General features: G+C 34.1%; 2 protein-coding genes across 10 annotated transcripts; both read right to left on the minus strand.

Moving 5' to 3' along the window:
- Positions 1–498: 498 nt before the first annotated feature.
- Positions 499–3,847, minus strand: LOC103953544 (WAT1-related protein At5g40240-like). 6 transcript variants are annotated; one of them, XR_007253711.1, is made up of 9 exons: positions 3,454–3,847; positions 3,229–3,291; positions 2,975–3,088; positions 2,292–2,535; positions 2,040–2,198; positions 1,796–1,947; positions 1,453–1,659; positions 1,220–1,317; positions 499–763 (listed from the first exon to the last, which is right to left on the minus strand). XR_007253711.1 is itself a non-coding variant. In XM_048572168.1 (7 exons), exons 1-7 carry the CDS (start codon positions 3,630–3,632, stop codon positions 1,506–1,508), a joined length of 1,065 nt encoding a protein of 354 aa, XP_048428125.1. In that variant the 5' UTR covers positions 3,633–3,847; the 3' UTR covers positions 499–1,505. The 6 variants fall into 6 exon arrangements, 1 of the variants encoding a protein (XP_048428125.1); XR_007253710.1 differs by having other exon boundaries at positions 499–1,317; XR_007253709.1 differs by having other exon boundaries at positions 499–1,356.
- A 1,470-nt stretch (positions 3,848–5,317) lies between these two features.
- LOC108867676 (WAT1-related protein At3g28050-like) lies at positions 5,318–8,185 on the minus strand. 4 transcript variants are annotated; one of them, XM_048571555.1, is made up of 7 exons: positions 7,857–8,185; positions 7,511–7,576; positions 7,311–7,424; positions 6,489–6,726; positions 6,212–6,370; positions 5,897–6,048; positions 5,318–5,678 (listed from the first exon to the last, which is right to left on the minus strand). In XM_048571555.1, the coding sequence occupies exons 1-7, from the start codon at positions 8,039–8,041 to the stop codon at positions 5,591–5,593; spliced, it is 1,002 nt and encodes a 333-aa protein (XP_048427512.1). In that variant the 5' UTR covers positions 8,042–8,185; the 3' UTR covers positions 5,318–5,590. The 4 variants fall into 4 exon arrangements, with proteins under 4 accessions (XP_048427512.1, XP_048427511.1, XP_048427510.1 ...); XM_048571554.1 differs by having other exon boundaries at positions 5,318–5,705; XM_048571553.1 differs by having other exon boundaries at positions 5,318–5,692; positions 7,857–8,178.
- Positions 8,186–12,180: the final 3,995 nt, after the last annotated feature.

Raw genomic sequence — 12,180 nt, forward strand, 5'->3', positions numbered from 1 at the left:
TAATATGAGTAGATAACATGATTAATGTTTCTTTTCTTTTTCACTGCTAGCAAAATAGTCCTGGCCTGCACTCCTCCTGGAGATTTTCCTTACAACATTTCAAACAGCCTTGCCAAGAAATGTTGTTAAACTAAAGCTAATAAGTCCACCCAATTACTCAGCTATAAGTTCATAACAAGGATCAATGGTGGTACTTTGTTTTTTCTGATAATATTTTGGATGTGATTTTATGTCAACCTTTAAAGCTCAGCTCAGGCTTCAGGAGGAGTTACTGTGAAAATAGCAGTAACTCTTCCTTGATTCTTTTCTCCTGCATTTTTGTTCTTAAAAGAAAATGGCAGATTCTTGAGCTGAATCCCACACCCCCATTTCAACAGATTAGCAAATTTCCACAACCGAATTCCCGACTGCACGAATACGTTTTTATGTCCAGATAACCCTGCGTTTCAATTTGAACTCACCTAGCAGGCTATCATATTTGAAAGTACAAAAAGTCTATGCACACACTACTAGTCATTAATCAGAGTAATGGTATAAGATTATACAATCTTCATATTTTATTTGATTAACGAGTGTAAACAATCAAATATAGAACTTCAATAACTTTGGCCTTTGCCATACATCCATTCATTTCCAAATAAGGAGCTCCCTTTCACATGCACGTTATGTTGTGGTTATCTTAAGACAGCTTTGACCCTGCAAACTCAATGTTCAACTCCTGCTGCTGATATCTGTGATCATGCTCCCCATGTCCATGATGACCCTACATTATCCATGGAAAATCAACTGTTATTTCCTGTTTAATATCCTCTTCGCAAACCTTTTCCGTCAGATCAGCGCATGTTATGAAGAAGACTTAACAAAACTAACAAGCAAACTTTCTTAAGAATATCTATGCAGGAAAACATCAAACATATCTGCAACTCATTGGAAAATTGTCAAAGTTTAAGTACGATACCAGTGCGTTGACAATAGAAAATACATAGAAACTCTACAAATTATTCACAAACGCTTTAGTAGCTCAAAAGGTTGATCAACGGCCAGGCAAGAAAACTGGCTCCTCATTGCAGGAGGAGACAGCTAATGTAAGATACATGAGTTTGCATTGTCTTTTGAGATTTCTACTCTCTTGGGCAATATATAAACTGAAACAGGGGAGTCATAATATTTCGTTAGTATCAGTGCCAATGGGCATGGCATGCTTCTCATGGCAACTCACCTTTGCAGCGAATTTGCAGCTATGCTCAGTTTACACCAACACACTGTGTTTGAATCAATGCATATATGATTCCAATAACAAATGGATCTTCATTGCACCTGCATTACGTAGGGTGACTTATGCTCACTAGTCACAGCCTGAGCAAACCAATTCCCACAATAACATATCCCAGTTTTCGGGGATCAAGGAAAGGGTAACATTCTAAAAGAACTGACAAAAGCAACAGAGATTACCATTTTGTTTGGCAAGAGAGACCTCACAGGGTGATCAACTGAAAAAAAAACTTCTATATTTCTTCAATGTGGCTTTGCAATAGAGGGACCTGCTGTTTGATTGATGCCAGGCTCTCTTCCCCTGCATCCTCATCCATCTTCTCTTCGTTGGCTTTGCCCCACATCACAGAATAAAATCCAATGACAATAACAATTGCTCCTATCAAACTGCAGCATTTAGTAAATGTAAATTGAGAAGCTAAATTATGTCCTTTTTGCAATTTTCAACACGAACAAAATTGGTGCCTCTCAATCGATGACATATTGATAAGGTAGTTACAGGGAATAAGGATTGAAACCCTACCTCCCAAGGTAGAAAGTATCCCCTAAGAAGGTAACACCAATGAAAACTGTAACGATAATCCCCAAAGGCTTGAACATAGCTACAAAAACAGGCCCTGTCCTTCTAAGGCACCAAGTAGATACACCAACCTGGAATGCAGAGCCAAACACTGCCTGCAATAGTATAACTTAGCAACTTAGGTTCATGTGTTGGAAAATATTACATCCGATAGGTATATCAAGGCTGGGTTTAGTTATCTAATTACCGAGTATAGAACAGCGATCCACCTGATTTTAGGAGTTAATTCCCACGAACGCAGGTCTCTTTCTAAAATTGAAGAGACTACTACAGATTGAATAGCAACAAAGAAGCAATAATAAAAGACCATGATCAGCTCGGCGCGGTATTTCTTTAGGACTGATGCCTGAAACACAGAAAAACGAAATAGGAAGCAGTCTTAGTTTCTAACCAAATTCCACCCTTTCATGAGCGTTTATGTAAATTTTACAGATTTCACCTGTACGATAATCCAAGCTGAGGCCAACACGCAATTAGCCGCTACACACACTCCTCCAAGTACCCAGTTTGACCGTTCTGAGATAAGTTGTTTATGAGACAACACATCAGTCATAACAGTTGAGGATGTCTTCAGAATTGGGGGTCCCTTGTAAAGAGTCACAATGAAAGCCCCTGAAATTGAAACTATTGTTCCCAATGTTTTAGCTAGGCTACTGAAGCTTCTCATGTCAATTCTTTCCATTCTGAAATCACCCAGTTCAACGAATTTAGAAATCAGTGACAGTGTAAGATTACCAGTCTACCACTGTCTTAGAATTTTATTGTATCTTTAATGAGAGAAAGCTCATCAGCTGAAATTCTCATTGGAAACAAACAAGATAATCAAATATTTACACTGGTTCTTCTACAAATACCTCTAAGAACAGAAGATCTACACATTGCTAAGATAAGGACTATTAACAAAATACGACAATTGTGATAAATCAGACTTCAGAATAAAGAAAAGAAAAACAAGGATTCTAAGGTCAGCTGGCCAAAGCAGCGTGCCCTTCCCACTTGCACCCGAGCTCGAATTCCCCTCCCCATGGATTATCATTAGAGTAGTTTAAAATATTGTCTTGTCTAAAGAAAAAACCAGGGTGATCACAATTTGCAGTATGAGTAAAAAGAGGAGGACATAACCTGAAGATAACTGCAAGTACAAAGGTAAAAGCTGGAATGAGGTTGAGCATAGCTGTACTCAGAGTAGGAGAACTATAATTAATCCCAGCATACCCAAGAAACTGCGCCATGAATCTGCAAAACCCCAATATCAAATTATCAATCAAACCCACTAAACAAAATCCCACTATTCACACTCACAAACAAAATAAAAATGCAACCTTCAGTAATTTCTAACATGGGATTTTATCAAACAGATGAAATTATTAACTTACCCAATTAGACCAAGCAAGAAGAACCATCCGATTATCGAGATAGTGAGAGGAGGACGCTCAGATCTAACAAACACACCACAGTGAAAAATCAAATCTTTGGTTTCTGGGTAGTTGAGAAACAGTGAGATTATTTGATTACCTTTGTGATCATAGTAAAAAACCCGACTGAAAAACTACATCTTTGGCTTCTGGGTAGTTGAGTAAGAGTGAAATTTAAGTAATTACCTGTGGAAGACTAGAGAAATTGGGAGGAGGATGAGGGCGGCGAGGGCGTTGGAGTAGCAGAGGAAGATGAGGTTGCTCATGCCATTCGACATGGCTATTTTGCTTATTATAATTAGCCCAGCTTGTGCACACTCAGCCAACACCATCCCAACAATGGGCAGTGCTGCGATCCTCCCCATAACTCTGTTTTTTTCTTCAATTTCAGAACCAAAATTTCTTACAGGAAGTTGCAGACATGGAGTTCGTAGAAGACGAGTCCAGTGGGGGTCAATCAAATCATGTGGAGGGTGAAGACAAACTCAAATTAGAATTTGATTGTTTAAGCACCCAATTGCATGGTCTTGGTGGCGTAGTCAAGTGGGTGGGAAGCCGTCGAAAATGTGAAACGATTCTTTTATTCATTATCTGGTTAGGTTCATTATGAATCTAGCCGAAACATCGTTTGTTTTTTCGTTTAGATTAAAGAAATTATTTATTTTTTAACAAACAATATTATTTACACAATAGGTTAATAATAATATGATTCAAATTAGTATTTGACGAGAATCGAGCCTCTTACTTACAAATGAAAAGGAATATCACTAGATCATAGTATTAAATGACAGAAAAAAGAAATTATTTTAAATGGGAAGAATCAAATTTACGAGCTTCCGAGATATTTTTTTAGGGCTGGTACTATCTACATACCATTTTATCTTTCACATATCTTTTGAAGTTTTAACTGTTGGATCGAATGGATAAAGATGATCAAATGACAAAAACTAACAGAATATGTGAAAAATAAAAAAAATTGTGCGAACACCCTTACTATTTTTATGTAATCACTTTGTCACGTGGATAGGATATTATTTGAACATGTGATGTGATAAACGACATTGACACTGTAACAAAATCTTAATTGTACGAGAGAATCACTTGGTGACACATCGTTATTTGTCTAACTGCGCTCTTTTACTTTGTTACAAAAAATATTCAAATTTTATGTACCTTTTTGAGATTTTCACTGAATTTCATACCTTTTTGAGATTTTCACTGAATTTCATACCTTTTCTTTGATGTCACAATTGTAGAGCCAAAAATATTCATTAGGCGATACGTGGATCTTTGGATAAAGAAGATAAAAATAACCTTGAGGTGTATCAGGATTCCTACGTGCGAGTAGCGGGCGATCATCCTCAACCAAGTCAGAAATACCCAAAAAAGGTAACAATTCAAAAATTCATCTCATCAAATCCTTCTACAAGGTAATTCCTAAAATTTATTTCACCCCATATATCTTTTACCTAATTTCCCTTTTTTAGCTAAATCAATTAGCTAATTATTACATAACCTAATTATCTATTTATTCTAAATATTCTGTAACCACCAAAACATTCCCCTTTTCTTTAATTAGCCAATTAATACCTATTAAAATTGGCTAATTAAACCAAAATTAAACCCAAAAACCCACCTAATGGTCAGCCACTCTTTCTCCAAAAAGGACCGGCCTATCCCTATAAGTAGGCTCCCATTTTCACCAAAAGATGATTCCAACACACTTAAAAAATCTCAAATACTCTTTAAACATTTTTCTCTCTAAATTTTAACTTTGACATCGGATGTTCTTCGGGCAAAGCCCCCCTATTCATCGTGGGCGCGTGAGGCTCTTGGCCTTGACCCTAAGGTGTTAATTGTTTTGTAGGTGCAATTTTGTCCAAGATCAAGGAGGAAGAAATTTGAATCCACAACATGTTGAATTGATAAATGCATCTCATTTCCAATTTTTTATGAGCCATAAAATGCATCCAACTAGAAATTCACACATATTCCTTCATGTTACAATTTTTTAATTAGTTTTCATGTTGCAGATGTAATGGGCTCGATATAGCATAAGTCACAATGTGTAAGTCTTTGATTAAAAGAGCGAGATAATAATTTACACTTTACAAAATAATTTTCACTTGACAAGTTGAAAGTTTATGTCCTAATTGCACAGAAGTTTTATATGATGAAAAGTTCGTTAGACTTTTTACCTAGATGGTTAAGGTGGAGATAATTCCCTGTGAACCAGGAGTTGAGATGTGTGTTTACATAGGACAGTTACGCACCAATACTACTGCTTCTCTTGTCTTGTATCCCGTTTTGTAGCAAAGGGAGCTTATTTTGGTCCAATGATTCTATTTCGATCAGCTTCTCTTCTGTGGCCTTCCCCCACATCATGGCATAAAATCCAGTAACGATTATGGCTGCACCAACCAAACTGCGAAGTTGTTCTATAATCATCATTAATTTGCTAATAAGAATGTATTATTTCTTAATCATAACTCGTGAGCTAGATTTTCTAACAAGCCAAAGATGTTGTCAACAAGCTGTAGCTTTCACCAACTTTCAATGATTAAATATCAAACAAAATCAAACACAAGAGGTTGAAACAAATGATATGAACAACAATATTAATTTATACCTTCCGATGTAGACTGAATCTCCCAAAAATATGGCACCCATGATCAGACCAAAAATGATGCCAATAGGCTTAAACATAGAACAATAAAAAGCTCCAACCTTCTCTACGCACCAGACAATTACACAGAAATAAAGAACCGTCGCAACAATTCCCTGTATGATAATAAAATATATATTTTAACATAATAATCAATCCATATACTCAAATACGCTAGAATATGTGCATACAACTCAAAAAATAATAATTCTAATTAAGGGGTTATGCTAGATCACTTCCAAATATTGAGTAAATGCTACAGCGTAAAAAATTGCTTACAGTGTATAAAGCAGCAATCAACCCCACATCCAGCCTTTTTTCCCAGGCACTTGCATCTCTAACTGCAATTAAAGCAAATATTGCAGACTGAATGGTTGCGAATAAGCATTGGAAAAAGACTGAGAGCAAAATTGCGGGGTACTTCTTAACGACCGTTGCCTGCAATGCAAACATTTGGAATTTTGAAAGAAAAACGAATAGAAGGAAAACTTGTTATAATTATCTTGTTCTTTACTTTCAGCTTTATAAAAGGTAACTGAATATTAGGGGTAGTTACCTGCAGAATGTACCATAAAGAAATTGAGAAGGCGTGAACTGCAAGAAAAAGCCCTCCGAGGATCCAGTTTGATCTCGATGAGGAATTGATTTGATAGAGTGAATTAGGAAGTGATGAAGATAGCCGTATGATCGGTAGACCTTTGTAAAATGTTACAACAAATGCTCCTCCGATTGACATTACGGTTCCAAAAACTTTTGCCTGGCTGCTTGAGCTTCTCCAGTTTACAGTTTCCATCCTAAATACTCATTTGAAGCAATGCATGCTAATTACTTCTACGTAACATAAATGTTAATCTAATTCCATCACTTTCATCTTCTCTTCCAATCAGTATAACAATGGAGCATGCATACCCATACAGTCAGCTGACCCTTCGAAGTTTCAACTAAAATGAAGTAATAAAAACCCTATTTATATAGGAAAAGCTTATAATATAGATGCACATACACATTTTTGAAAAATACTTTACTAACTACTATAAAAGCTGTAGTAATAAGTCTTTTTCCACACTCTACTTTTGAATATGAAATCTATTATAAATTTTTCAAATATAGCCAATTGGAGTCGAGAAGGAGGTACTTAAGCAGTATTTCTCATCACCAACTCCTGTGTTTAGATGGATACACCCGTTCTAATTGGATTTTATAAGAAATCAACTTTGAAGAGAGTTTAATATCTTTAGTCATAGTCGTACAGTAACAGTACTTTCCATCAGTTCAAAAGAACTTAATTACATATTTACTGAGAAGCACTATATATATAGTGCTGGTCCCCCCAAATTCAAACAAATATTATTACTCTCTCACTAAAGAAAATTAGTACCTAAAAATGATGGCAAGTATGAAAGTAAAAGCTGGGATGAGGTTAAGCATGGCCGTGCTAAGCGTGGGAGAGCTGTATTCTATGCCAATATTTCCAAATATTTGCGCTGAACAACTGCATATACGATGATCTCTGATTAAATTTCTAAAAAATTGTAATTAAATTATAATTCACATGTAATTAATTAGAATGTTACCTACCAAAACAGGCCAAGCAAGAAGATTCTGCAAAGTATGGAGAATGTAAGGGGAGGGCGCTCCGATCTGCTAGTAACCAGAACATCAAAGTGAGAAGAAAAAAGAAAAGAAAAGGATGGATGGTTAAAGAAAGTTGGGATTCCTTCATAAAATCAATTGACAATATGAGGAGTATTCCAATTTACTAATTAGCACATGCAAAGTCCCTCAGATTTGGGATTCGTTCTGAACAATAATACTGTCAAGACTTTAGAGAGAGACGGAGCAGAAGTACAGTAAAATAATAAATCAGCTGATTTGATCAAATAATTTGTATGCACGAAAGAAGGAAGGATTATCCACAATTAACCTGTGGAAGATGAGAGCAGAAGGGAGAAGAATGAGGGCGGCGATGGCGTTGCCGTAGACGACGATGATGTATGCATCGGTCCCTGTGGACATCGCTGCTTTGTTTACTACCACACTCCCAGTCTGAGCCATAATCGCCATCACCATTCCAATAAAGGGAAGTAAAATCTTCATGCTCATGTTCATCCTCCCTCTCTCTCTGAGAAACACAGTCACAAACACTGGTACACATGCATATTCTCACATCCCTGTTAATTATTTTGCGATAATCTACTTTATAGTTTTCTTTTTTAGCCCAATTTTATTACTTGTAAATTTGTTCTAGTGGAGGAATGCATGGTTGACATGCAAGGGCATTTTGGCAAAAATCTCTTTCTTTGTCGAACGTGTACGATTGGATAAGAGGTAGATATTCTACGAGCATAACTATTTTTACGATATTTTTGTGACCATAATTATTAAAAATACAAGAGTTTATTGTCACAATGACATCTCGATCATTGTAAGTCTTTTAACTAGCTGATGAAGAGTAAAGTTTTCTTAGACCCATACTTTAAGAAAATTGTGATCACCCCATTTTGATCTTAATTCTACGGCAAAAGAAAAAATACGAAAAAATAAAATAAAATTAAATGACCACTTATTATAAAGTTAAATTTAAATTATGAATAATGTCTGATAATGTGGGGAGAACATATCTGAAAGCTGCTTTGTTCCCACTACATTGTTTATTCTTGAAAAGAAGCTTTGTTGTTTGTTCACCAATTAAAATTTAAAACCAGCCACATACATTTATACTTTTCCAACAAGAAGGGGAACAATCATCCGACTTCATTTCTTATTTTCCAGTTTCCCCATTCAATTTTCTTGTTAGAGAGAAATGGAAATGAAATGTGCCGAACCATAATATAAGGGGAATCTTATTCTTGTACCACGTAGGTTTCTCCCCACGTAAAATAAAAGCTGGACTTGTAAGCATGCAAGTTATTTTGACAACTAATAAGTTGTGTTTTTAGCGTAACTACTATACCACTATTGATGATGATGCACCGACTGAGACATCTCTCCCTCCATAAATGATAGGTTATGGTTCAATCTTGGAGTTATAGATAAATGGAAAAGGAGAGACTTAGAAGTGAACAATTATTAGTATTTTAAAAAGATTACTTTGTACTCTAATTTTAAAGAAAATGATTTTTACACATTTTTTAAAATTTTTTATACACTTTTTTATTTGTAACTATCAGATTAAATAAATTTCACAAAAAACCAATCAATAATGTTGTTACCCATGCTACGGGGAGATTTTTTTAGGGTTGTTTAAATATAAGCCCATACAGCTCATATACCTTGAATAAAAACCCACATATGAATAAACATCTAATAAAAATCCAAAATTTAAATAAATTTCCACATAAGAAAATAAGTAACCTATTAATATAAGTTATTTACAATTTATGCCACAACTTTCTATAACTATTCTCATACAACCATTATTAGCCAACCATTATGGCTAACGTTTTTAACAATTTCCTTTACCAGTCTAATAATGAATTAATATAATGCATTACCATATCTCTTAACTATATAACTTTAGATAAATTATCTTGCGAACACAGAAAACATATATATAATAGTAAAACATAAAATAGAAGATACATTTTTTTTTTAAAAGTTAAATTGTAGGTAAATTATAAGGAAAACTAATGAAAACGGCTTGAAAACTTTGAGTTTTAATGATAAGGACAAAATAAAGGATAAAGTGAATAGTATCATGATTGACTTTTTAGTGAAAAATTGTGGTTTTTCGTTAAAGTGAACAGTACCGTGGGCTTTTCGTTAAAACTCCCTAAATTATATCCATGCAAAAAAAAAATTGTAGATACTGTCACATTCCAGCCCGGGCCCCCACCACATCCTGGGCTTGACTCCGCCGTAGCACGATATTGTCCGCTTTCACATCCTGGGCTTGACTCCGCCGTAGCACGATATTGTCCGCTTTGGGCCCCTACCACACCCTCACGATTTTGTTTCTGGGAACTCACACGATAACTTCCCAGTGGGTCACTCATCCTGGGAATGCTCTCACTCATTTCTCGCTTAACTTCGGAGTTCCGATAGAACCCAAAGCCAGTGAGCTCTCAAAACGCCTCATGCTAGGTAGAGATGAGAGTATACATATAAGGCTTACATGATCCATTCCCCTGGGCGATGTGGGATGTTACAGATACACTATTGTTGTAAAAAAAAAGTAGGTAAATTATATTCATACAAAAATAAAATTGTGGATACATTATTGTTAAATAAGAATAGGTAAATTTTTATCCCAAAATTTAAACAGTAGGTACATCATTAGCTTCGCAAATTATACACAGTAGGTAAATTTTTTTTGCTAAAACTAAACAATAAGTAAATTATTTTTGAAGATACATTAGTTTTGTAAAAATTAAATAATAGGTACATTATTACTCCACAAATTTGATACGATGGATAAATTATGGTATAAATTTATAGTTGGCAATATATATATATATATATATATATATATATATATATATATATAGGTACATTATTTTATTAATAAATATTTTAAAAGATAGACTATTTCACTAAAAAGTTATATTTAAATTGAAAATTGTTGTTAAGATTAAGAAAACTTTCCAAATGAATTCCTACATCAAATTAGAAGCAAATTTTATGGAGTGAGAGAAAAATGAATCAGCCAAATTATTACAAAACGTGAAAATCTTGAATTCTCACATAACATGCATTGCATTTAGAATATTAGTGCTTTTTTTATTTTTTATTTTTGTAAACTCATTAATCCTCCTAAAAATGTGCATATGTTTAATTGTGCACATTAAACATGCAAAAAGGGGTATTTTAGACATTCGAAAATTTTAAAATGTTTAAAGTCAAACATAATTAATGAATTTACTTATGTAGAGTCTAATCATTGGGTTTTATTCGAATAAAAAGGTTATGTCGGGTTTTATATGAAAGAGAGGGGTTAAAGTTATATTTTACCTTATTTATATAATAATTTGTGAGCGTAATTATTAAAGAATACAAGAGTTTATTGTTATGATTATGTCCGGTCATTGTAAGTTTTTTTTCTACTAGTGAATGAGGAGTTTCTTTTTTAAACTCTAAAGTTTAGAAAATTGTGACCACCCCATTTGATATTAATTTTACAACAAAATATAAAATTACAACAACAGAATTAAATAGCCTCCTACTGTAAATTAAAATTAAATAATAAATAATCACGATTTTCTTGAACACTAAATTTAGGAGAACATATATGGGCTGGTGAATAATGTGTGATAATTTCACTTTTTAATGCTAAAAGCTGCTTTGTTCCCACTACATTGTTTGCTCGTGATAAGAATAAGAAGCTTTATATTTTTTTTAATTATTATTAAAAAAAAAAAAAAAGAGGAAGAGGGTTTAAAATTATCACAATAATTTACTGAATGAAAGAGTGTTTCAAATCTAGAACGCATAGATGAAGACCCAACATCCTAATAATGTACTTATTCAACAAATGAAAAGGATACATAAGGACCAATTAATCTTTTGGTTACCTCTTTGATACAGAACCAATTAAAATTTAAAACCAAACATATAGAAGAGGAACAATCATCTGACTTCATTTCTTATTTTCCAGTGTCTTTTTTTTTGGTCCCGTCCAATTTTCTTGTTCGAGAGAGAGGGAAATGAAATATGCCAAAACCATAATAGAAAGGGAATCTTATTCTTGTACCACGTAGCTAGGTTGCTCCCCACTTGAAATAAAGTTGGACTTATTCCAATTTTCATGTTACTTGTAAAGCATACAAATTATTTGACAACTAATAAGATATGTTTTTACTCTTTAGCACAAGCACTATACTACTATTGATGAAGAAGCACCTATAATCACATCTCTCCCTCCATAAATGAAAGGTTATGGTTCAATCTATTTTGGAGTTATAGATAAATGAAAAAAATAGAGAGTTTAGAAGGAAATAATTATTGCTACTTCAAAAAGATTTTTTTGTACTCTAATTTTATAACGGAAAGTGATTTTCATCACTTTTTAGCTTCTCACACACTTCTTTATTTATGTCTATTATTGGATTGAATAAATCCCACGGAATCAACGGCCAAATTAAACAAGGATGTGTAAGAGCCTAAAAAAATATGTAGTTATTTTCCTTCTATAGAACTTCTTTTGTTGGTGTGGGATTCATATTCTCAACATACCCCCTCACAAGTGTGGCGAATTTTCAAGTTTAACACATGGAATAATAAAAAAACGAGTGACGTGGATGACGTGTGGC

This window comes from the organism of the source record quoted next, unplaced genomic scaffold (assembly GCF_019419815.1).
Source record: "Pyrus x bretschneideri cultivar Hongxiangsu unplaced genomic scaffold, Pyrus_bretschneideri_v1 Contig6, whole genome shotgun sequence".
In the NCBI taxonomy this organism is placed as follows: Eukaryota; Viridiplantae; Streptophyta; class Magnoliopsida; order Rosales; family Rosaceae; genus Pyrus; species Pyrus x bretschneideri.

Coding starts and splice junctions, on each gene's coding strand:
- LOC103953544 (XM_048572168.1), bottom strand. CDS start 3,632: ATGGGGAGGATCGCAGCACTGCCCATTGTTGGGATGGTGTTGGCTGAG. Junction 3,089..3,228: donor TTCTTGCTTGGTCTAATTGG/GTAAGTTAATAA, acceptor GGGGTTTTGCAG/ATTCATGGCGCAGTTTCTTG. Junction 2,536..2,974: donor GTACTTGCAGTTATCTTCAG/GTTATGTCCTCC, acceptor GGGTGATTTCAG/AATGGAAAGAATTGACATGA.
- LOC108867676 (XM_048571553.1), bottom strand. CDS start 8,041: ATGAACATGAGCATGAAGATTTTACTTCCCTTTATTGGAATGGTGATG. Junction 7,577..7,856: donor TCTGCTCTCATCTTCCACAG/GTTAATTGTGGA, acceptor TCTGGTTACTAG/CAGATCGGAGCGCCCTCCCC. Junction 5,693..5,896: donor GATTCAGTCTACATCGGAAG/GTATAAATTAAT, acceptor ACAACTTCGCAG/TTTGGTTGGTGCAGCCATAA.